Here is a 25,050-nt window from a genome sequence, read left to right on the forward strand (position 1 = left end):
ATAATCCCACTAACAGTTGACTGTGGAACATTTGGTAGTGAAGTAGTTTCACGCCTGGACCCACACAGGTGGCATCCTGTACTGTTAATAGAGTCCATAAAATTCAGCACTTGTACTTGAGCAGACTACAGTCTTACTGCAGTGCGTAATAAACACAAGCACTGCAGTTATCTACGACCTAAATGCGACTTTTTTATACCTCTGTGAGCTTACCTTTTGACAGCAGAATAATGGACAGTCCAATGAATGAGAGCACCACCGCAATAACCAGCAGAGAGATGCCAATGCCTTTCCAGTTTCTGTCTGTTCCAATGGGTCCTACGTTCTACAAAACAAAGAGATACATCACGGAAACTGATTATCTAAATAATACAATAAAATAGTAACACATAGGACAAAATGGGGGGGGGGGGGGGGGGGGGGGGGTGCTGAATATTTAGGCACTCATGCTTAAGTGGAAGTTCTGGCCTCTTTGTGCTCAGGCTCAGTATTGATGGTAGAGCACACTGAGCTCAGGTCAGGGAAACGTCACTGTTTGTCTTCTTTAAGCACAATTCATCCAGAAGGGGAAACTTTTCAGTGAAAACATGGAACAAATGGACAATTACTGCTTTAATCCTTTTTATGCAGCTCTTTCTAAACTGCTGCTTTCAGTATGAATTGACTCAGTACTCATGGCTGCAACACTTGAAGGTCTTTTATTTTTACTGTCCACATTACTACTCACTATCGAGCCACTCGGTGTAGTTTTATTGAATATGCTGGGGATGAAAATAAAGTGCTTCATATACAATTCTTGGTGAAAGTAAGTGAAAAGAACCACAGAGGATCTGAGTCCCTTTCAGCAGCGCGTGAGTGCAGTTATTGATTTGTCAAATACTCATAACTGAAGGCTCTGCTTTCTTACTGCTCAAAACTTCACAATAATGGAAATCAGGCCTGTTTTTTGTTTTGTATTAATGTGTGTGTATTATTCAGTTCAATTCAATTTTATTTATATAGCGCCAAATCACAACAAACAGTCGCCTTAAGGCGCTTTGTATCGCAGGTAAAGACCCTACAATAATACAGAGAAAACCCAACAGTCAAAACGACCCCCTATGAGCAGCACTTGGAAAAACATATTTTAACCCCCGACAACATGTGACAGAAATGTATCACATGTTCCCAGATCAGTCTCGTGATTGTTTCTCCTGTTGTTGGTCACCCTCAGCGGTTTCCTTTCTGCACAGCAGTTTTTGAGGGGAAGGCCTGATTCACGCAGTCTCTTTGCAACACCTGATCTAAAGATGTGTCTCGATTCGTGCGAGGCACTGATGTGGGCTTTAATCTTGAAGGACCATTAATTTATGATTTTTGAGGCTGATGAACTGACGGGTCTTCCTTTCCTGCGGCCGACCTCGTGAGAGCTGGTTTCATCACAGGTTTCTGAGACGCTTTCAAGTTCTTAAAATTTTTACAGGCTGAATTACTTTCATGATTTAAAATAACGATGAACTGTCTTTCTCCTGTATTTTTTTTAGGAGTAGTTTGTGCCAAAATACAGATCACAAAGGAAGCTGAATTGGGTAAAAAGTGAAATTCGACCACTTATTGACAAGATAGTTAAAAACCATACGAGGTAACCACTGCATGAGGCTGCAGGCAAATACTGGCTGCTTACAAGAAAGGAAGACTACAAAGTTTGATGTATTTTATTTCAAAGTTTCTCTGCAACGGTTAATAAAAACCGTGAGCTGTTTGATTCTATTTATGTTCTGACAGTGCGGTATCTTGGATATCTTCAGGAACATTCTTGTTTGTCATGACAAGCTTTTTTTGGTTACATTAAATAACACATAAAAAGGCTTTTATTGTCGGTCATGATATTTCATACAGTACCCGGCTGGTTTTTACTGTGCTGAGTTTGATGAAGGCTTCGGTGTAAATGGGTCAGATCCACTCTCTGTAGATCAGACCCACTTCTGGACGTGTCTCAAACGGTCTTCCTGTCATCAGTTATACGGCCTCACTTCATCTGCGGTGACAGAGTCTCTGTCTCACCTACAGAGCTGCGAGATACTAAAAACCCTTCGGTTTGTTTCTAAATCTATTTGCTTTTGAAGGTTTTTAATTAGGAACATGATTCCAGGATAAACATCCTGCAGCCGTATCACCTCAGCATCTCCTGTATTTCTGCTCCACAACTTCAGCCTCACACCCAGTCCCTGTGGCTTGTAGTTATTAAAATTCTGGATCAGTCACAGCAGAGAGTAATTTTTCCACAGTGAAGATTTCTCCTGTATTTTGAACATAATTTTGTTTGTGGTGTCTGTGTTCTCTTTGTTTTGTTGGGCATCATTAAGTAGTGAAACCCTCATTACACATCAGGGAACATTATATGCCACTGTGATTTCCCCATCACATCATTATACAGTATTTTTATGTTCCTCACAGTGGGCATTTTCATATGTTCCAATTCTGGGAATCTTTTTCTCCCCTGCTGTGAAAATGTTGCTTGGAATACAATGTATCCATATTAAAAAAAAAAGAAAAAAAACTAATTGAAAATGCCATTAAATCGATCCACAAGGACAAACTCTGTTAGATTGGATGAATCCAGTTTGATCTGATTTAGGTCACTTGGAGCTCTCCAGAGTTACTCGGAGCCAAGCAAACACAGAAACCAAAAAATAACTGCACCCTTCTGAGAACACACCTTGAGATGTAAATATTTAAAGCTTTGATTTTATTGGGCCATTGATGGCACATTTCATTTGCATAATTTGTTTCAGGATGTGCTTCTAATTTCTGAATGAAATAAAAAAAAAAGTGAACACAGAAACCCATGAAAGAAATCTCTAAGTATCAGGATTAAAGCTATTTGCAGGAAGTGTGCCACCCATCCATTTTATTAACCACTTATCCAGCTCAGGGTCACTGAGGGGGCACTACCCCAGCTGCCATAGGGTGAGAGGCACAGCACACCTCCCACAGTCACACTTACTGCCAATTTAGAACCACCGATTATCTTAAAACAGTCCCCAAACATGCAGTAGATCCCGGGTTCGGGACCCGGAGGAGACACCAATTCCCGGGAGGTTTGTGTCAGGAGGGGGGTCCAATATAAACATCTGCCAGCTCAAACAGGCAGATCCATCAGCTGTGACTAAGGACTAAGTTCCCAGTAGAAACCTTCGCAGGCCCAGGAAGAACATGCAACTCCACACAGAAAGTCCTCAGCCAAACCTGGCGGTTCCAACCAGGAACCTTCTTGCTGTGACACATTCCTTTATGTTTATAAAATACCTGCAGCAACACACAGCAGCAAACTGTATTTGGATAAGAGGGTGTGGCCAGTACAGGGCACTTGAAATCTGATTGAAAAGTAGCTCCATCATTCAGTCCATATTAGTCCTCAGGTAGTGGTTGTTTCCCAAATACTGCAGCACACTCAAGGGATGAATTTACCTAATGACTCACTGACCTTTGGAAAAACATAATATTTCATAGAAGAAGCTGCACATGTTGAATGGGAGCACACTGGATCCAGAGAGTTTTGTGGAGACAGCAGTTTGTACCTCGAGACACATTTGGCTTCACTTTTTCAGCCCACTGGCTCTGTCCATCATTTATGACCTCAGACTGTAAGTACTGCTCTTGCTCTCAGTGGGTGGTAGTGGCAGTGTAAGAGAGGTCTGCACTTGTCAGATGCTCTAACACTGAGACTGTATGCCAACACTGCAATGGCTGGTATGGAGATCACATACACATAAATAAAAACTGGAAGAAACTCTCCAAAAGTAATATTTCTATCATGTCCAGACGTTCTGAGCTACTCTGCCTGCTGTCTGCCTTTACAGCAAAAGTTGCATCAGAAAAAATATGAGTGTGTCTCCCACGTGAGAGACTGGAGAAAGCTTCTGCTCATCTTTACGGCGAGGCTCTCTGTGTCTCAGCACCATGCCAGAGGGCTTCCTGGTTACAAAGCAGCACCATAAATCCAAACAGATGCTCAGTACTGCTGAACCTGTCAAAAGAGGCAACGCTTTCCCTCTCTTGACTTCCGACAAACTGAAGTGCACATACAGTTTCTCTCTTTTTCTTTGTGACAGCACCATGTGATTTTTACCTCAAGTGAAATGTGCTCCACTATCTGCAGCATTGTGCCAGGTGCTGTTTTGAAGATACACAGCTGAAGAAATTGAACCGCACAGAAAAAGAAGCCATAGATGGGAAAGCTGTATTATGTTACAGAGCAGCTAATCTGTGTCAGGATCTTTATCTGAAATGAAGCCTTTTGTTCCCACTGTGTGCCTCTGGATTCTTTAAGGGAGAGACGAGTGCAAAGCATCCTTACCGCCCGATACCCAAGACAAACAGCAGTCACCTCTGTGCAGCTCAGTGACACAGACAGACGCATCAGCAGATACCTGGTGTTTATCACAGTGGGACTTCCTGTTCTGTGTTCTTCAGGTCAAACAGAAACCAGGGCTCCTTTTTATCAGCCACTGAAGCACAGCTCTGTAACTGTATGTACACCCTTTGCTCGGTCTAGTCGATCAAAAAATAAAAGAACATATTCCTGGGGGTATGTTTGTCGTCCTCATTTTTTATATGAATAAATCCATAATCCATATACATGTACATTTTTTGACGATTATCCGAGTCTGTCATGGGTTCAGCAGTCTAACAGACCCCCCCTTGTCCCTGCATCCACTTTTAGTACCTCTGGAGGGACACACAGGCATTCCAAGTCCACCTGAGAGAGATAACCTCTCCAGTGTGTCCTGGGTTTGATTTGGGTGTCTCCACTCAGTTGGACATGCCCTATACATCTCACCTAGGAGGTGTCTATGAGGCATCCAAGTCAGATGTTTGAACCACCTCAGCTGGATCTTTGGATCAATGCAGATTGATCTGGTTCTGGATCAATGTGGAGGAGCGGCAGCTCTACTCTGAGCTCCTCCTGGAGATCTCTAAGGCTAAATCCAGACACCCTACAGAGAACGTGGAGAAAGCTCACTTCTGCCGCCTGAAGCCTCCATCTCCTTTCTCTCTGCCATTACCCACAGCCCAAATAATTCAGTGGCTCATACTTTTCTGTGGTCAATCCACAATAAAAATAAATAAATAAATAAAAATCCTACTGACGAATCTGATATAGGGTGAACAGTTTAAGCGGTTTCAGCCTACAGACAATTGCTGCTGCTTCTGGAAGCCACTTTGCAGCCCATCTCCACGACAGCTACTCCACTTTATGCTATTTTGGACTCAATCAGCATCATCTTCACTGTAACTGATGCCTGCTGTTTAGTGCAGATCCCCAAACGAGTGACACAGATTGAAAAGCAGCTCCATTATTGCATCCAAATTAGTCCTCAGGTGGTGATTGTTTTCCAAAGGGTCCAGCAGACTCACCAGAGGGAGTGAATTTAGCTAATGACATCATACTGGTAATATTTCATAAAATAAATGCTATGTTTCTCTTATGAAACATTAAGCCCTAGAATAGAGCCATAACACCAAATATGAATCACTGCATTACTGCACACAACCATTTCTTTTCTTTTTACTAAAGTGGTCCAGACAGAAATGTATTAAAGGTGCACCTCCTGAAAACACGCATGATCTTTCACTCATTAGTAATCTTAGATATTTGTGCTGCTGTGACAGCTCACCATTTTGAGAGGATTTCTAACCGCCATATTTTATCATGAGTAACGTGCAGGAAAAGGAGCAGATTTTTCAAAAGGCTTTTTTGCCATATCGAGAAAAGCAAGAGGAAGAATCTGCCGTGATCTGCAACTGAACAGTGCTTTGCAAAATTCGTCGACATGTAAAACCTCTATGAACTCATAATGTTCTGCATAACAAAGCATTCAGTACGACAGGAGAGCGAAAAGCTTCAAGTGACGGACTGGATCTCAGTTCAGGCCATGAAGTAAACCTCTGTGTAATTCCTGTGTTGTAAAAGTGATACTGTCCCATCTGTCTGTAATCAGTCTGAGGTTACCTGCTTCATTCATTCAATCATTTATTCATTCATTCATTTCTGGGAAGACCAAATCCAAGTGTTGACCTCTAGGATGTTTTTCATTTTTATCCCATTGCTGAGGTTTTCCACCTGATACTGTTTCTGTTTTCCATGAACTCGGGGATGTTCTGGATATTCAGACTCTGGAATACTGTGATAGGAAAAAATAAATAAATAAATAATTCCCAAGCATATTTTTTTACTGTATTTTAAAGGCAGGTTTAAGCAGGCCTCTTTCAAAGTCAGAGCTAATGACAGTGAAAGCAGTATTATGTGTGTTTTATCTGAAGTATGACACTCAGTTATGACACTTTTTCCCCTAATTTGCCTACTTTCATATTCTCCAGTCACCACTTTGAGGTGTAAGCAGACAAAATATCAGAAGAGTAGAGCTCATACAAACACTGCTTCAAGGCTTTTAAGTGACAGCGCACCGATTTTACTCATCTACGTTTCTGATTTTGAGATTTGATTGCACCTCTTTAAGGCCACGCATGCTCAAATCTGCTGATTCCACATCAGCCTCATCACTGCCTGAGTTTCTCCAGCAGGATCTTTTTAGTGGTTCTAATAGATTTATCCTCATCACTGTGGCCTTATGGAGGATTTTAAAAATAAAAAAGGTCCAAAACTGAGCTTGCTAGGAAGTTTTGAAAAAGTTTTGTTAAAAAAAAAAAAAAAAAGGTTTGATCTATATGTGCATTTTAAGACATTTGGAGGGCAAAACCTGCCACTGTGGTCTCTGAGTTTTTTTTCCCCTTTGTGCTTCCTGTCTGTGCTTTGCCTTTCAGCCCCCTTCCCTGGGTCTCTTTGCTCCCCCTCTCTTATCTCACTGTGGCCTTTGGTGGCCATGCCCCACAGCAGTGCAGCTCCGTTCATTCCCGAATCCGCCATCTCCTGATGCAAAGACAGAAAATGTAATTTAGCTTTTGAAGCAAGAAAGTAAAAAAGAGAAAAATAAAACCACATTGCAGCTGGAGTGAGGAATATAAACTGCAGAAGTGTCATACTGTGGGCACATGAGGTTGTTACTTTAAGAGCAAACAAGAATGAATTAAAGATGCGAAGTGTGTTATTGCAGTAACCTTTTGTCTTTGCTTTCCCACTAGGTTGTAGCATTATCTCCATTTACAGCTCAGCTGAAGTGGTCCTACTGCAGTACTTTCAACCTTGCAGATATTAAACTTATTTAACCTGCCTGACTTTAACTGGCTCATCTGTTGACAATGACAAGCTAAAGAAATTGAGTGCACGCTGTGCCCCAATCCAATATTTTACTGAACCATTTGGCAGACAGCAACAACATTTGCATGATGAATTGGCAGACAGAAATATTCTAATAAATATCCCAAAGGCTGAATTTGAGAGATAATATATCACCTAGCTTTGAGTGTGGAGCCGGGAGCACTTGACATTTTTGTCATATAAAAGCAGGGAGGAATGCTGTGCTTCAGCGGTTATTCAGGACACTGAATATTAAGAGAAAGCAGGAGTAGGAGATGTCCTTTCGTTGCATAAAAAAGGCCTGCAAGGTTCATCTATGAACATTGTAATCTTTGGAAACAAACCTGGGGAGATAAAGGAGTCTGCTACAGATCGATTCATTACTCATCTTAGACAGACACGGGGTCATCTCATGCATACAGGTATAGGTGTAAGAATCAGGAGATCCTTGTTAAATATTATAATGTCCTGAGGGGGTAGGAAAATAGCCTCCCGGCAGTGCAATGTGGTCACTTGACTCTTTTGTATTCCTGTTCTCGTCGTTGATTGTGCTATTGTGTTTCACATGATTCTGCAGTATTTTCTTCCCACTCTTCCATTGTTCAAATACAATCACTCATTATGAGCGGATGTGGTTAGACTGCAAGTGCTGTTATGATTACAGCGTTCAGAGACGTGTCATTTGTATGCAGCGAGTGTGTCTTGTTACCAGAAGAGCCACAGTTTAAAGTGAAATCTGCTTCCCGCTGAGTTCCTTCCTACCGGCAAACCCAGTCTGACACATTATTATCACGACTGACCAGATGACAGAACAGCCTGCTGACTCAGAGACCTTCACGAGTCACAGCGCTCCGCATTAGAGAAAGGTCCGTTTATCTGTACGGCTCAGTTTACAAACAAGACTAAAGAAAAAATGATAAAAACTATAAACAAGAAAAAGCTAGAAATAAAGTTTAAAGACAAATCTGAATGAAATACAAAGCTCGTCCCTCCAAAATACTCCAAGAATCATTATTGAATATTTGTTAAACTGAAGAATATTTATGTGCTTCCAGTCACTCAAACTCACAGCTGCAAACATCTGATGATGTCATAATGTAAATCAGTGTTTCATCAGCATATGGTGTAGTAATATGTTTTGTTGTTTTCAGTAAACCTTGAGGGAAATCCACATGTAAGTTTTTTTGAGGTGCATTTGAAGTACAGGAACACAAAGCAGGCCCTGTCCTTCAAATCAGAGTGAAACCAGCTTTGCGCTGCGGCAGGAAATTCCCTGGTTCTCGTTCTGTTTAACAACATAAAATCTATCATGATAACATTATCACAACAGAAATTTTGAAGCTAGAAATGTTGAGTGTTCAGCTTTAAATGCTGGCGGCACTTCTAGCATCACCTAAACAAATGGGCAGGTGAGGAAACCTGAATAAAACCTGCAGTGGTTTCAGTGACATGGCTTTTTGATTAAAACTTTATTTGATTAAACTTCAGTATCATCAGAGAGAAACATCTATCACCACAACTGTAGAGCTGTTAAAGCTCCTGGAGATGAAGTGTGTCCTGTATCAGCTGTGGGTTTTTGCCAAGTGCTGAGTCATTTATTCAAAGTGCAGTTCTTTAGCAGTGCTCGTCTCGAGCTGCCATCAATGTTAGAATGACCAACAAAACTATGCCGAGTTTTCTGTCTTTTGTAAAGTCATCAAAAACATTTGTAGTGTTGAGACAGCCTGTCAGCATTTAAGGATACTGATCGTTTGCACTTGTTACACTCCTCTGCTTCCTGCAGAGTCTCTGAGTAATGCATGGACTTAATGCTAATTGTCCACACCTTATCAGGTGCAGTGTTGGGGTGGTTACAAAAAAAAGAAACATATTACACATTACTGCTTTTTTAAAGTAATGCATTGTGTTACTTGCATTACGTGACTACTTCGTGGAGACTCTTCACAGTACTGCATGAGTTTTGTGTTACTCCGTTACATGTCCTGAAATACATCATATTTACTGTCAGTAAATATGAAGGCAAATATCTGCTCCTTGGTGCAGGAGGAACAGGATGAGCACTGCAGAGCTACAAAATGACCTCCAGCAGCCACTGGTGTGAATGTCTCTGACCAAACAATCAGAAACAGACTTCATGAGGGTGGCCTGGGGGCCCGACGTCCTCTAGTGGGCGCTGTGCTCACTGCCCGGCACCGTGAAGCTTGACTGGCATTTGCTATGGAATACCAGAACTGGCAGGTCCACCACTGGTGCCCTGTGCTTTTCACAGAGGAGAGCAGGTTCACCCTGAGCACATGTGACAGACGTGAAAGGTGCTGCCTGTAACATCGTTCAGCATGACCGGTTTGGTGGTGGGTCAGTGATGGTCTGGGAGGCACATCGATGGAGGGACACACAGACCTCTACAGGCAACGGCACCCTGACCACCATCAGGTATCAGGATGAAATCCTTGGACCCACAGTCAGACCCTCCACTGGTGCAGTGGGTCCTGGGTTCCTCCTGGTGCACAAGAACGCCCGACCTCATGTGGTGAGAGTTCCTGAAGGATGAAGGAATTGATACCATTGACCATTCAATCGAACACCTCTGGAACATTATGTTTCAGTCCATCTGAAGCCGCCAGGTTGCACCTCAGTGGTGCTCTGGTTCAGATCTGGGAGAGATCCCACAGGACACTATCTGTCATCTCATTGGAGCCCCAATGTTTTCAGGCATGCATACAAGCACGTGGGGGTGATAGAAACTACTGAGCACCATTCTGAGTTACTGCAAAGAAATTTCAGCAAAATGACCGAGACTGCTGCATCATTTTTATCACTTTGATTTTCAGGGTCTTTTTGAATTCAGCCTCTGTAGGCTGATAATTTTCATTTCCATCAAACAATGTGGCCTTTCATTCCCAACTCATTACCCAGTCCCTGTCAGTGTAGATATTCTCCATGATTTTAGAAATCTGATGTTTTCAAAGTGTTCCTTTAATTTTTTGGAGCAGTTACCCATAGCCAGCACATTAAATGGAGCTGTTGGTGCAGTGACTTGCTGGTTCCCTTAAGGAATATGTGTTGCATGTATCATAAGATTCGATGATTTTCTCATCTTTTAATTTTATACCAGCAACTGTGTATCCAATTTGTGATCACAAATTACATCACATAAGACACGGTGGTAAGAATAGAACAGTTAAAATCATACTGGAACCATCTGATCCAAGTCTATGTCAAATATGTACACTACATCATTTATCTGAAATATCTGAATTATTTCAGCCCAGAGTGGAGTCCCAGAAGCAGGAGATACAGAGGCTGGAGGGCGTGTTACATTAGCACTAGAGGCTCTCAGTATGGTAGAAGTGCTGCTTGCTCTGCTTCTCTGAATACGTTATCGAGCAGGCACAGCTTGCACGGTTTGTGAAACAGTGGGTGGTTGGGGTGGAATGTATATACTTTGTGTGCTTGTGTGTGGAGTGCCATATGGAAAATAAGGCAAGGAGTTAAAGTGCCTCAGTAATGTAACAACATGAGAAAGTGTTCTTTCTCCCACTCTTCATTCTCACTGCCAGCTTCCTTTCCTGCTTTGGTGGGCGGTATTCAGGGTCCTCCTTACTGTCAGTAAATATGAAGGCAAATAAGTGTACAGTTTAAATGGCCAAGTTTCATATTTGTGCTGCAGAGCTGTGAGTTGGACCATCCCAAAGCTTTTTCAGAACAAAGTGAGTTTCCTCGATTTTCTGACCACAGATATTTGATTCAAATGGAGAACTGGTTACATTATACAGTGTGGCATATTGTCACATCCAGTCATTAAAACATTTACAATAAACACTTATTGTTTAGCCCTTTGTGTCCAGTGCTGGCACTCCCAATTGTGTAACTGTTTTTAAATGCAACCACATTCAATAAAGCAATAACTCTGAGAATATACAGCAGCAGATCTCAGAGAACGACGCGGCCTCTGTATGGAAAGGTTTTAGGCAGATTACCAACTACAAGCCTAAAACCCCCCACTCCACAGACGACCTACAAACTGCAAATAGACTGAACGAGTTCTATTGTCGTTTTGATGGTCAGTTCAGCAGCCTTCACACCTCCACCAGTCCCAACTACAATACAGCCAACACAAATATTCACCCCCCAACCTCCCCCACTCCCCACACCTCAGAGAAGCCCACATCATCAAGGACTCCCACCCCAGAGTCCCCCTCCTCCCCCACCCCCACAGTCTTTTGTATTCAGGAGGACCAGGTGCTAAAGCAGTTCAGGAGTGTCAAAGCTCGCAAAGCTCCAGGTCCAGATGGTGTCTCACCTGCCACACTGAGACACTGTGCTAACGAGCTTGCCCCATTGTTCACGAACATCTTCAACTCCTCACTGGAGGCTTGCCACGTGCCTGTCTGCTTTAAAACTGCTACCATTGTTCCTGTCCCCAAGAAGCCAAGGATCACTGGAATAAATGTCTACAGACCTGTGGCACTGACTTCTGTGGTCATGAAGTCATTTGAGCGTCTGGTGCTGTCCCACCTCAAGTCCCTCACAGCCCCCCTTCTGGACCCCCTGCAGTTTGCCTACAGAGCCAACAGGTCTGTGGACGACGCCATCAACCTGACTCTGCACTTCATCCTACAGCATCTGGACTCCCAGGGAACCTACGCCAGGATCCTGTTTGTGGACTTCAGCTCTGCCTTCAACACCATCATCCCTGATCTCCTCCAAGACAAGCTGTCCCAGATGAACGTGCCAGATCCCATCTGCAGGTGGATCATTGACTTCCTGATGAACAGGAAGCAGCACGTGAGGCTGGGGAAGAATGTCTCGGACTCCCGGACCATCAGCACTGGCACTCCTCAGGGCTGTGTCCTCTCTCCTCTGCTCTTCTCCCTGTATACCAACTGCTGCACCTCTGACCACCAGTCTGTCAAGCTTATTAAGTTTGCAGACGACATGACTCTCATCGGACTCATCTCAGACGGGGACGAGTCGGCCTACAGGATGGAGGTCAAACGTCTGGCGTCCTGGTGCAGCCACAATAACCTGGTACTGAACGCCCAGAAGACAGTGGAGATTATAGTGGACTTTAGGAAGCACACAGCCCCTCTACCCTCCATCATCCTGACTGACACCCCCATCACCACAGTGGACTCTTTTCGCTTCCTGGGAACTACCATCACCCAGGACCTCAAGTGGGAGCCCACCATCACCTCTGTCATCAAAAAGGCCCAGCAGAGGATGTACTTCCTGCGGCAGTTGAAGAAATTCAACTTGCCAGCAAGGACCATGGTGCAGTTCTATACTGCCATCATTGAGTCCATCCTTACCTCCTCCATCACTGTGTGGTACGCTGGAGCCACCACTAGGGACAAACAGAGACTACAGCGCGTTGTGCACTCTGCTGAGAAGGTGATTGGCTGTAACCTCCCATCTCTCCAGGACCTGTACACCTCCAGGACACTGGGGCGTGCAGGTCGGATCACAGCCGACCACTCTCACCCTGGGCACAGACTTTTTGACCCTCTCCCCTCAGGCAGGAGGCTACGGTCCATACGGACCAGAACCTCCCGCCATAAGAACAGTTTCTTCCCCTCTGCTGTTGGACTCATGAACAATTACCCTAAGACTGTTACCACCACCCTCCACAAACGCTGATGACCCTATGTCTATGCACCTGTCTGACTGCACTGATGTACATATTAGTGGAATATAGTCTACATTTTTTTATCTTTTAATTAGTCTCTGCACTGTATATTTTGTAATTTTGTAATATTGTGCTATAGTTATAGCTCTAATATCTCTGTATATTTGCAATTTGTATACTTGTATATTGTCTTATAGTTTTTATACTTATTTGTTTTTTTTCTGTAAGCACGAAGTACCGCAGCAATTTCCTAATGCTGTGAACCTGTTCACCCATATGGCAATAAAAACCTTCTGATTCTGATTCTGATTCTGATTCTGATTCTCTTTGCATATAAAACCAGAGGATTTACACTTACGTGTCCCAGAGCGCTGTCTCCTTCCTCTAACGGGTTCACAAGAATCGCGTATAAAGCACAAACAACAAAACATAGTCCACGCACTTTATCGTGTTCATTAGCATTTACAGCTATGGCATTTCTGTATCTAGTACAATATGTTCAATTTCTTTGTGGGTTCGTGCACTTTTTAGCTACTTTCTTTAGTCACTATGGATTTCTTTCATACATATTATCAAAATGTGGGTTATGAAGATTCTACTGATGTATAGTAAGTTGGAATATTCTAAAAAAAATGGTACTACAGCATGTAAAAATGTAAAGCTATGGTCTGGCAGACTTGTTACACTGTGTCATAAAGGGTTATGATTTCAACTGAAAACCTTTCAAGCAACAAGTTCAACAAGTTCTGAAATGGCTCAGTCACTCTAAAGTGAAAACAAGATGCCAACCTATGTGCAACTAGAAAAAAAAATGGCTGCCCAGTGATTTCACTGAATTTGGAGTGTGGAGGGCCCCAAACCTCTAGCTGACCACTTCTGACTGTAAGGGAACCCGTCTCCAAACTGCTGAGGTCTAACTGACTGAGATAAAGGTTTGCAAATAACTGCTGTCTAAATGCAATTATAAATGCAGACTGGCCAACATGTTGCAATCAGCCTGAGTCAATCTGAGTAAGAGATGCAACTGTTTGCAAAATGGGACTGGATTCCTCTGGTTGACAGACAGACTATATGTAACTGCCAGCTTGACTTCATTCAAGTGCAAACTGATTCCATCTTGTTGCTGTTGCTCTCTTGATGCACCAAAGTTGCTTTAAAGAAGGCAACGGACTGTGAAGCAACCATTTCAAAGGCAACAAGGTTGCGAGCTCATACTGCCATGACTGCAGCACAAAAATCATTAGTGAATTATTGCTGAAAGCAAAATTGTAAGACATTCATCATCCCTGTTACAATACAAGCATGTAGGGGGATGCTGGGCAGATGGGTAGTTAATCCATCAAAGCTTTTGTGCCTTAACGGATGATCTTAACCAGCAACTGTGAGATTAATTTAGTCATATATAACTTCCTGTATAGTAAATAAAACAGAAGAACAGAACATCCGCTTTTCCCCCTCTTCCGTTTCAGAATCCTAACTCTAAATGAGACTTTGAGTGGAAAGCAGAAACATTTTCTAAGTGTCGTCATTTCTCTGTAACATTTAAGACGAGCTTTCATTACTCGCCCCTCTCGCCAAAGCCCATGCCCATTAGTCAACACAACGGATTCCCGGCTCCACCGTGAACAATCGAGGACATTACGGAAAGAAAACTCTCGGCCAGGTTTAATGAATTACTCTGATGGGTTATAACAAAGTGAGTTTTCATGCGCAGGCAGGTTCTCCAGACTCATTTTCAGAGGTGAGCGAGCCAAATTGAGGTCAAGAAAAAGGTAGTGATGTTATCAACCAATCCATCTCTTTTCAATGAGCTTTTTAATTAAAAGAAAGAAAAGTCTGTTAAAGGTATTCTGCTCGTCCTGAAGGCTTGCCTAAACAGGGAAGGACTTCCATTTTCAGGAGAGGCAATCAACTGATGTATCTGCAGTATTATAAGTAGAACGATTTGCTTTATGAAAATTAAGCCAGGTATTTTATCAGTATTGGGGATTTTGACAGGCAGACGGATTAACACATTGCTACCTGATTCCTTTCTGGTGCTCCTGTATGGGTGAGTGTGACAGATGAATGTGAATTATTCAGCTTTGTATTATAAAGGCTTTCTCAAATACCGTCCTTCCAAAGTTTCAGGCTCTTATTAATATTTTTAGTAAAGGTGAGTTTGGACGAGGACTTGAGGAATCATAAGGATCTCAACTGACTTTTTTCCATTGAAAAATGTGAATTGTAATTCCTACATCACTCACATTCACATTTGCCAGTTAGTCGTTTTACCTTTGCTAAATTACAATGTTTCCAACATCAGATCAACATGAAGCTTGTAGTTAGAAAATCATGTGCGACTAAAACAGCAAATGAAAATAGTCTTTTTAGAAAAACATGCTGGTTTGGATTAAGAATTATAGGTGTAGTTAATAGTCTTTTTTTCATCTTTAATAATCATTTTCTCCACCGAGGAGACCAGACTGTCTGTCCATCAAAAAGATGATTCAAACCCTACTATTGAAGTGGAGCATGGTGTCAGAACTGAGGAAGAATTCATCACATTTCGGTGCTGATGAACTGATTTTTTTCTTTTTTGCACTTTTGTTTCTCTTGATGGGGTTGCAGCAACAGGTGTTTGTGCCTGCCGCCACCAGAATAAAACTCATCCAACAACCAACCAACAGGATGAAATACTGGGAACACTACACAATCTTGGGTTTGCTGTGGAGACCAGACCTTCAGTCTTCTGTATGTCCAAGGAAGTGCAGAAAGGAGGTGCTGGACTAAAAACGCTAGCCCGTTTGTAGCCCGTCTTCTTTCTCCAGCTCTTGAATAGTCATTACTGTTTCACTCACCGACCGCCTGCCCATCAACATGTGACATCTGTGACATCAGAATCACAGACTGTCAGAAAGAAAAGCATGATTACTGTGCACTTCATCATCCTCATATTGGACTGCCCCATTGAAAGTGTAAAGGGTTCTGGCTTGCTGTAGCTGGTTGGTATGCTAATCTCAGTGAATATTTCTACCACATTTCAATTATAATTTCTCAGTAATCAGAACGAAAGCAAAAGGCTCTGGTTATTTAAAAAGAAGGACATTTCCTGCATTTTAAAAAGCATCCTTCGGTTGAATTTGTAATACTGATGTGTGTCTGATGACAACCTCTGCCTCATCATCTTACCCTGCAGTTTAATTGTAGTATAACATGTTAATGTGTGTCACTTCTCCGAGGCAGCCAAAGATGTTCAACAAATGCAAGTGCCAGGAAGCAGTTAATTAAATGTAAACAAAGCTGAATAATATCATGTAACGAGCTTTCTGTGTGTAGTTGTCCTCGTGTGGAGCTCAAATCTCTGCCGTGTGTGTGTGTGTGTGTGTGTGTGTGTGTGTGTGTGTGTGTGTGTGTGTGTGTGTGTGTGGTCTAAACTAACTGTCATATAATACATTTTATGAGCACTTAAGATAAACGCAGGTCACATTCTGCACACATGAATAATAATAATTTAGACTCATGTCCCACAACTCCAACAACAACCTCTCTGTGTTTTTTGTTCAATAAGCGAGCACGCACAAGGTGTGCAATAAGGTGTCAATTTAAGGTTGTCGCTGCTGATGTTGTCAGGAATCACTAATACCACAGAGACATTCAGCTCTTTGACTTTGAAAATGTGACCAAGGGCAGACAAACAATTTAGAAAGCTTGTCAGCAACTAAAGAGTAATTTTAACCTTGAGCAGTGAGCAGATCAACCAGCATACAAAACCACGTTCTAGTTTTTCAGGCATGTTGGAGGAAAAGTTTATTTTTCTCTGACATATTATTATAGAAAAGAAGTGCCACTCATATCACACACGGCACTGGAGATTATTTAAATCAAGAAGTCTTTATAGTTTATGTTGTGAGGCAATAAGACACCAAGAGGATGTATATTTCCTGTACATATTCAACACATTTACAATGCAGATTTTACAAACAAACGTGTTTGTACAGCTGCTGTTTCCAGTGTGCAGATGAATAAACCAGAGCACCAATTATAATACAAACAAAACCTTTGTTTTGTAATATGTTCTTCGAATAAACAACACTGCAACAAGAATACCTCTAAAGTCAATCCTCTGTGGATTACAAAGAAAGCGATGGAGGCTGTGTCTAAAAGATGTGAGAAGCATGAAGGAAATGAACTGTGTTCCTAACCTGTCGGAGGCTTTGTTCCACACCTGTTTGAAAAAAAAGGCAGGTGCTTTCAAAAACTGCTTTTGTGATGATTCGTAGAAGCTCTAAAGTCATTTTTGGATCATCCAGTTGTTGTCTTCTGTGTATCTGCTGATCAGTTTGTCCCTGGAAGCCGTCATGGTTCCAGTTCTGAGGCTTGTTTTCTGTCTTGAATTTGAAATTAATACATTCAAGTTTGAGTTTCTGTTTTGGTTCTCTCTCGTTGGTTATTCCTGTGCACAAAGTTTAATTTTGTCTTTACTGTATTTTCAGATTCTTGTTCGATCCCTTATTATTCTAGTATTGTGAATCTCAGTTCTGAGCTTTAAGGTACTTTTAGTCTGAGTTTTCGCTGTTGCAGTATGATTCCTCTTGGGTTTCTGCCTCGACCTTGTTTCCAGCCTCCCCTGTGTTCCCTCTGTATCATGTTTCAGTGAGAGTTCATGTCTCTGTGTTAGTAACTGTTCTATACAGCAGTTGTTGTACTCTCCTGTTCTGCCGTTTGATAGTTATTTGTTTCTTGTTCTGTGCTTTGAGTCGTACCTCCACCCGTCACTGTCTTAATTGTCTACACCTGTGTTTCAGTGCAGATGCATTATCACAGCTGCAACAAGAAAAAAAACCCACATGGGGAAAAAAAAAGATGAAATGGTGGGTGGGAAATGACTTGGTCATTACAGGAAAAGATAGCTGCACCCTCAGGTTTCAAGCTTCTGAATCGCTGTTCTCTTTTGTCTTCTTACCAAATAAAATTAAATGTAACTGCTCCTGTTTCCAGCTTTATTTGTACCTCTCAGCACAGTGACAGCGCTCAGAACCAGAAGGCACAAGCCTTCCACAACATGGTAATGAGGTGGCCACTTTTTTGTCCTGGCAGGCACATATCCTGTCTCTCCTCACCATCTGCTGTCATGAGAGGCATTATGCGAGGGTGGACCTTTCACAGAGTGGCACGGAGATGAGAAAGGATACTGTATCTGACAGGGAGGGGAAACGATGCACCGCCACCTCTTCATGCAGCACATCTTATTAACCTAGCAACCCTGTTGACAACGGGATCATAATTAATCTTCATTGAGCCACTGGGCTGTCTGGCTGACAGGCTAAATGATTGGGGTGGAAGAGGGAGGAGGATAACAGTGTCCTCCAAGGTGGCGTCAAAGTGGGATTCAATGGCATTTAATGGCAGGTTGAGGAAACACAGCAAGTGCTGATTTGTAGCAACTGTTGACTCTCAAAGGAAGTGCAGAGCAAAGGAACAAAAGTGCTTTGAGTCCCATGGCTATTACATAAGTATGAAAGTATTAACCAAGCTGAAAGGGCAGTCAGTAGATCAACCGCATGGTGCTGCAATTCAATTTAATTTAATGCAAGTTTAATTTGCCTCCAGTGACTTACCATTGCTTCAGTTTGGCAACCCACTCATTTAATATAATTTATACCAGCCTCAGACTCCTCAGACAAAAAGATACAGGGATTTGTTTACATCCTGGCAGTAGCTGGAGGGTGATCAATTCACCAAATCGATTGTAACTCCTTTTGAGCTCATCAGTTTATTGCATTGCAAAACAGCCTGGAGGAAAAACAATTTATTCCAGCAGTAATAGCAGGCATGCATGCGTATAATGTGATTTCTGCTCAACTCATATCCACTGATGCTTTCAGACTGTTTTGAAGGTTCGACAGAACTTCAAAAAGAGCTGCTGAATGAAAGATGCAAAAATGTAACCGGTTTACAAAGTTAGCTGCTGGAGTTTATCTAGAGTAAGTATCCTGACAACCAGGAACAAGTGGGCGGCTCTCACGTGTCATTCTGTTTCATTCATTCAAGTGACTGTGCACACATACCGTATATAAATGATTAACCTAGCCACCATGACCTCACTCAATGGTTCATTAGATCCTATTTTGATGAGAGGGTGGAGAGATAAGTTATCACCTATTGCTGGTAAGCAAAAAGTAACAATCTAAAAAAATACAACTAGATTTCGCTCAACACCCAAACTGAAGCACAAAGTCGTTGGATGTTCTGAACCACATGGAAAGCCGTTCCATTTGTAAGATAACTACTTTACAGGCACCAACACCACAAACACAGTCAGCAGGTCCACTTCAATGATAGGAATTAGCTGAGGTGAGACACAGCTACACACCTGTTTAATCAGAAGCCCTCAATTTCAACACTAAAAAAATCCAAACTGATGAATTATGTAGAGACCAAAACCATTTTTATACCTCATGTGGCCATGTGGCCATTTTTGGCACTTCCACCTTGGCTTTATGATTTAGCCCCACAGTGATTTTACCCACTCCTAACCCCACTCCCACTCCCACAGGTATAAGTCACACAAGGTCATGTAACCCAGTTACATCACTACCATTATCAGGGGGCTCAGAAAATGTGACTTGTTGGCTTTTTTTTTTTTTGAGTACTGAGGTTTTGGAGTGATGTCATCACCGTTAATCCCCTGACATAGTGAATAAGGCTCCAATCACACCAGCTTACAGACTGGTCAGGACCCCCTGGCAATCACCGGTCACTAGGTAAAAATGTGTATTCACACCATTTGGTGTAAATCTTGCCATTGCTTTGGTCAGTCGTAGATCATCACAGTCACACATAGTTTGCATCAACGTATCTGCAAACACTTGTTAACTACCAGCCAAGCAGTAGTAAAAAAGCCCCCCGACCCTGAATAAGTGTCAGGAATTAGAAGATGTATAAAGGTTAAAGTTTCATGCTAAAAAGCACCTGATAATAATTATAATAATTAATTCTTTCAAACTCTTCTTTTTGCACATAACTCATTTCATTTGACTCATAAAAGCGTAAAGTTTGAACAGAAATATCACTGCTGAAAAAATCTGACTCATATTTTCTGTGTTTTTGTGGACAAATGTTTGATAATGATATGAAGATACTATCATTTGGTGATTATTCTCTGCTATTCAAAAAAGGGGCCGTTTCCATACTGTGAACACCTGCATATTTGTAATCAGTCTCACAGGCTGAGCTGCGTATTCAGCCGAGCCACATTAAGCTCAATAACACTGTCAGTTTATCCAGTGGATGGAAGTTATGGCTCAATGGCTGTGTAGTACAGCCAGACATCATCGAGCTCCAATACAAACATTTCTCTCTTGAAATGACTCATCCTATTAATCCATCTCACCTGTCAGGAATTAGCTGCATGCTTATCATAAAATCAGTCACCTGAGCGGTAACAAACATGCCCCTACCAGTGTTTTCAAATTTTTAATCAGAGGTTATTCAGGCAGCTCCATCAACAGCACATCTACGACACACTCAAGTTATCTGTGTAACGCAAACAGGAACGTTCACATATTGGATTAAAAATCTAAATTCGAGAGGGCTGTTGATCAGATACGATATCAACACTGACCAGCACATCCTGTTCATCCACCTTTGGAGGTTTGTAGAGACTATTGAATTCCCCCTCCATCCTTGAAAGAATATCTTTATCTTTTAAAGGCTAAACTGTTTTCTTTATATTTACATTAATATGTTTGATAGTGGAGAAATACTACATCTAAGATTTACACATTTAATTATCTCCATGAAAACATAAGTTGTCTCGAATTCACACACTGCAGAAAGCTTAATAATGAATCAGCCAGTAAATGAGGTGCTTTGCTACTTATTTGATCTGTCTTAATGCAAACCGTGCTTTCTAGGAGACCATGTGTACCATCTGCAAGCTGAGTTCTCCATTCAAAACTCCAACTAAAGTTTAATCAGTGAAGTTTCAGTTTACTTCCAAACTCCTACCATCATTACAGTAAAGGCTTTGATAAAGTGTAAAAGCTGGTCACCAAAGATCGGACAAAATAGCATCTGACCAAACGTGAAGGTCAAGATCTCTGCCTGTTTTTCCTCAGTTACAGCTTTGAAGAATGGCCAGAAAATGTTTTTGCAGAACATTTTTGCAGAGTTTATGGTGAAGTTGTTCATGAGCATTTGGAAGATTAAATATCAACATTTTGTCCAAGTAGACATCTGTATTTTCATCATAGGTCACTGAGGTCACTTGAATTTTGACTAAAATGACCGAAAAAAAAAAAAAAAAGGTAAAACTGGTTAGATTTTCTTTTTCTAAGTGAACATTTGCACCAAAAGACTAAGAAAAATGGGAAATGATGAGACACAAACCCTGTCTGGACTTCATACCTTAACCTGAAGGACATCAGGGAATCTCACCATTGACCAGATTTAACAAACTGCTGATTTCTACCAGGACTTTTATTTGTATCTGAATCCTGAAGAAGGAACCTGGCATGTAAGCATTCTGTGTTAGAGGGTTATTAGAGCCACCAAAATTTCTGCTTTAAATAAATTAATCCAATACTCCCCAATTATTATTCCACAAAAGTTAACAGGCTCAAGGATCCAGTAGAACGAGCTCCCTTTTTGCCATTTACATGTTTATTTTGCATACTCTATTTTTTATACATTTAGTTGCTCTTGGCTGTGATGAAAATAAACCGAGGAAGTGGCAAAATGATTTATCTATACATTGGGTGTCGTAACTGGGAAATGTGGCAGGTACAAAATACAAGGAAACAGAAATGCAGGAGCAATAAATCCAACACACTAGGAATTCACAGGAAGACTCAAAACCAGGAAATACACTACCTAGAATGGATGAGGGATGACGTGACAAAGAACCAGACCAGACCAAGGATCAGGACAGTAACCACCCCCCCACCCCCCCCTAACCCTTAAGGGGCCAATCCTGGAAGTCCCAACAAGAAACAAAGTCCAGCTTGACCAAGGTGCTCAAAACAACAAAGGAAGCAAAACTAAACGCAATGCGCAAGAGACAAGAGACCAGCAAAATAAAACAGGAAATGACTCGACACGACAGAACACAGAGAACAAGGAATCAAATACAAACTATAACCAAGAAGATGACCCAGAAAACTCCCATCAACACCTGAGAATATGGATGTAAAGAAACCAAGGACCAATTTGCCCCCTAACAAGGACAAACAGCACGGCCTCTGGGCTTACTTGGAACAAACAGAACAAACAGACTCAAGAACAGTTTCTTCGCCAGAGCAATCACCACCCTGAACTCACACACTCACCCACCGTAACTGTGCAACACCCACATCTCTGTGCAATATTAGATTATTCATACTGAACAATATCTAACATTCCTATATTGGTAATATCCAGTATTCATTCACTAGTGCAATATTCATCATCTTCATTTTTATATGTATGCACTTATTTACTTTTCTTACAATGTACAGATGCACCAATGTATGTATATATTTTTATACATTCTATTTTTTGTATATTTTATACATTGTTTATTTTCTGTATATTTCTTGATTATACTAGACTATAATATTTTTATGTTTTATTTTAGAGAATTTGATTTTCTATTGCATGGCACTGAACAGGAGTGGCCCCCCTATCTCATTGTACATCCTGTATAATGACAATAAAAGGCAAAAAAAATAAAATAAAATATGCAAACACCTCCACAACAGCAAGATGGCAATTTATGGAAAAATTGCATTTGCATTGCATCAAAGTAAAAAAACAAAATTTGTGTCAACACTTGATTATCTGCTGGAAAGTGATACAAACACTGGTGATGGCATAAACCAGGACTTTCTCAGCTTTGTGCACTTTGCAGTCAGGATTTCAGATAAACTTTGGGAGTGTTGATGTGAAATTCTTTGAGAAGCAGAGGGCCCGCCGGACCATTGATTCTGACCTGTTCCTGATGGTAGGCAGAATAGTTTGACAGGGATCAGTACTGCTGTTGGAAATTTGAGACACTGATGTTGTCCAGAGCTGAGCAGATATTGAACAAATTACCAAAATCCATTTACTGGATGGTAACAAGAAGCTCTGAGGACCAGAAGGCTGCCGTCACCAGCCTAAGCAACATGTGGAAACCGCCAAAACCAAATCACCAAATATTAGGCATTAAAGCCACCCACTGAAAATCCATTGTTCTGTGCTAAAGCATTATGGCCCTGACTGACATATATGTTACTGATGACTATTTTGCAGACTCTTGCTTTCTGAATTTAGTATATGAAGAATTGTTATTAACAAGTTTTCAAATTCATTAGTATTTTCTTTGGCTGTCTCACAGAATTCAGGCTGTGCATGGAGCGGACAAAACACTAATGCAACTCAATACACAAAATCATAGACATCTACTCTTTCAAATGTAAAGCTTCTCTGTGGACAACTCTTAAATTATGGACAGTTGAGCAAAAATCACCAACCATGTAATATTAAAGTCATCTGACCACCCATGGAGAAATAATCCCAAACTGAGCTATGTAACAGTGTGAAATCACATACCAGGAGGCAAAACTTCTATTACTTTGGACTTGTCTTTTAATTAAATAGTTGATGATTAATTATGATACATTTTTAACACTCGCTGCTGTATGCGCCATGTAAGTCTTGGTTTTCGGCTGCTTCCAAGTTGGTCAGCACCTCTTTTTGCAGCTTTCCTCAGTATTTCATCAGCTGCATGTTGAATTAAATGGAAATAATTAGTGACCTGTGGTGGAGAATTCTCTGTATTTATGTTAAATATGATTAGATTGGCAATTACTCTTCAGAACAGTTCCAAATCTGTGTCCTTTGTTCTGCACTTATATCGCAGCTCACCCCACTGTCTGTGCCATAAATCATAAAGAATATAATATCCCACAATTAAATGTTTTCACACTTTTTTTAAAATATATTTTTTTATGTGTAAGACTGTGGCCTGTGTGCACTCCCTCCTTTGTTAGATTTTCTGTGCAATAAGACTTTTTAATTTTTTTTTTGGTAGGATTGATATTTGTTCTTTGTACGGAACAGTGGCTGAGAAAAGTAATTATATAGCAAACGCAGGTCTCAACTTCACACGGATTCATGATCAACTGAAAATGTAGCCAGTGGCCACACAGAATTCATTATCATCATCTGTGTGTTTTCAGAAAATAGTGTCTAATGTTTTTCCTCTACAAGTAAAACTCTGTTAGAATTAATAGACTGCTGAGCAAATGCTCCACAAAGACAATGTCTTTGTTTTGCATCAGCGTTTTAAATGGGTAGAATTAGTTCGGGACAGCATCTTACACAGTGTATGCCGTGACTTGCAAGATGCAATGCGCTAGATGATGTAAATGGGGCAAAAAAATCATTTGACTACATATTGCAGCGTGAGAGAATTGCCATCTGAGAAATAAACTTTTGTCACTGATGACACAGGAAGCTGTTAAAGCCTTCTGGAGGCTTAGTGACAAGGCTGTAAAACTCCAGTGAATATTGGACATGGTTGTAGTAACAGCCTCATAGACTATTTTTGATGCCTTAATAGCAGGAACAATCCAGTTATGTTCCCGAGCCAAATACTTTGCTGTGTGAATCTGGTAAAATAGTGTAGGAGCAATTTACCAGGTGCTTAGGAGTGCATTACATTTCATGCCTTGATTTATCTCTAGGGATAGCGCTTAAGTCTATCTGGGGCCGGGTGTTACAATTAAGCATGCAGGAGGTAGTGTTTGGAGCACAGATTAGTGCTGAAACCTTCTTGTTATTCTTCAGAGACATTATTATACAGCATTCATTAAGTGAGGGTCTGGTACATTCTGTGTAAGGCAGACAGCCTCAGAAAAGCTCTTCGTCAACCTGCGCACACGAAGAAAAGAAGGATTTTTGTTGTTGTTGTTGTTGTTAATATTAAGCTTCAACAAGTTCATTTTTTTCCCAACCTCCAAGTAGTTGCTTAAAAGAAGAAAAAAGAAACATCTTATTTGTGACTAATTTAGTTTTAGATTAAACTGTAAAGCCAGGGGACCTAAAATGTTTTTGGTTATTAAATATTATTAAGATCTCAGATTTTCTTGCCGAGCTGTACTGCTTCAATGTGGCTGTTATTTATAGTTCACTCTATGGAAGTTCTGTTATGTCCCTTTGCACTTGTGGCTCTGCA

At 41.2% G+C, this 25,050-nt stretch overlaps 1 protein-coding gene across 2 annotated transcripts in view; it reads right to left on the bottom strand.

The window, feature by feature from the left end:
• LOC115800443 (inactive dipeptidyl peptidase 10-like) overlaps positions 1–25,050 on the bottom strand; it is a 145,457-nt gene that overhangs the window by 75,171 nt on the left and 45,236 nt on the right. For both annotated transcript variants that reach the window (XM_030757805.1, XM_030757804.1), the window contains exon 2: positions 214–325. In XM_030757805.1, coding sequence (XP_030613665.1) covers positions 214–325 — 112 coding nt within the window. The remainder of the gene's footprint in view (positions 1–213; positions 326–25,050) is intronic.

This window comes from Archocentrus centrarchus, chromosome 21 (genome assembly GCF_007364275.1).
Source record: "Archocentrus centrarchus isolate MPI-CPG fArcCen1 chromosome 21, fArcCen1, whole genome shotgun sequence".
Lineage (NCBI taxonomy): Eukaryota > Metazoa > Chordata > Actinopteri > Cichliformes > Cichlidae > Archocentrus > Archocentrus centrarchus.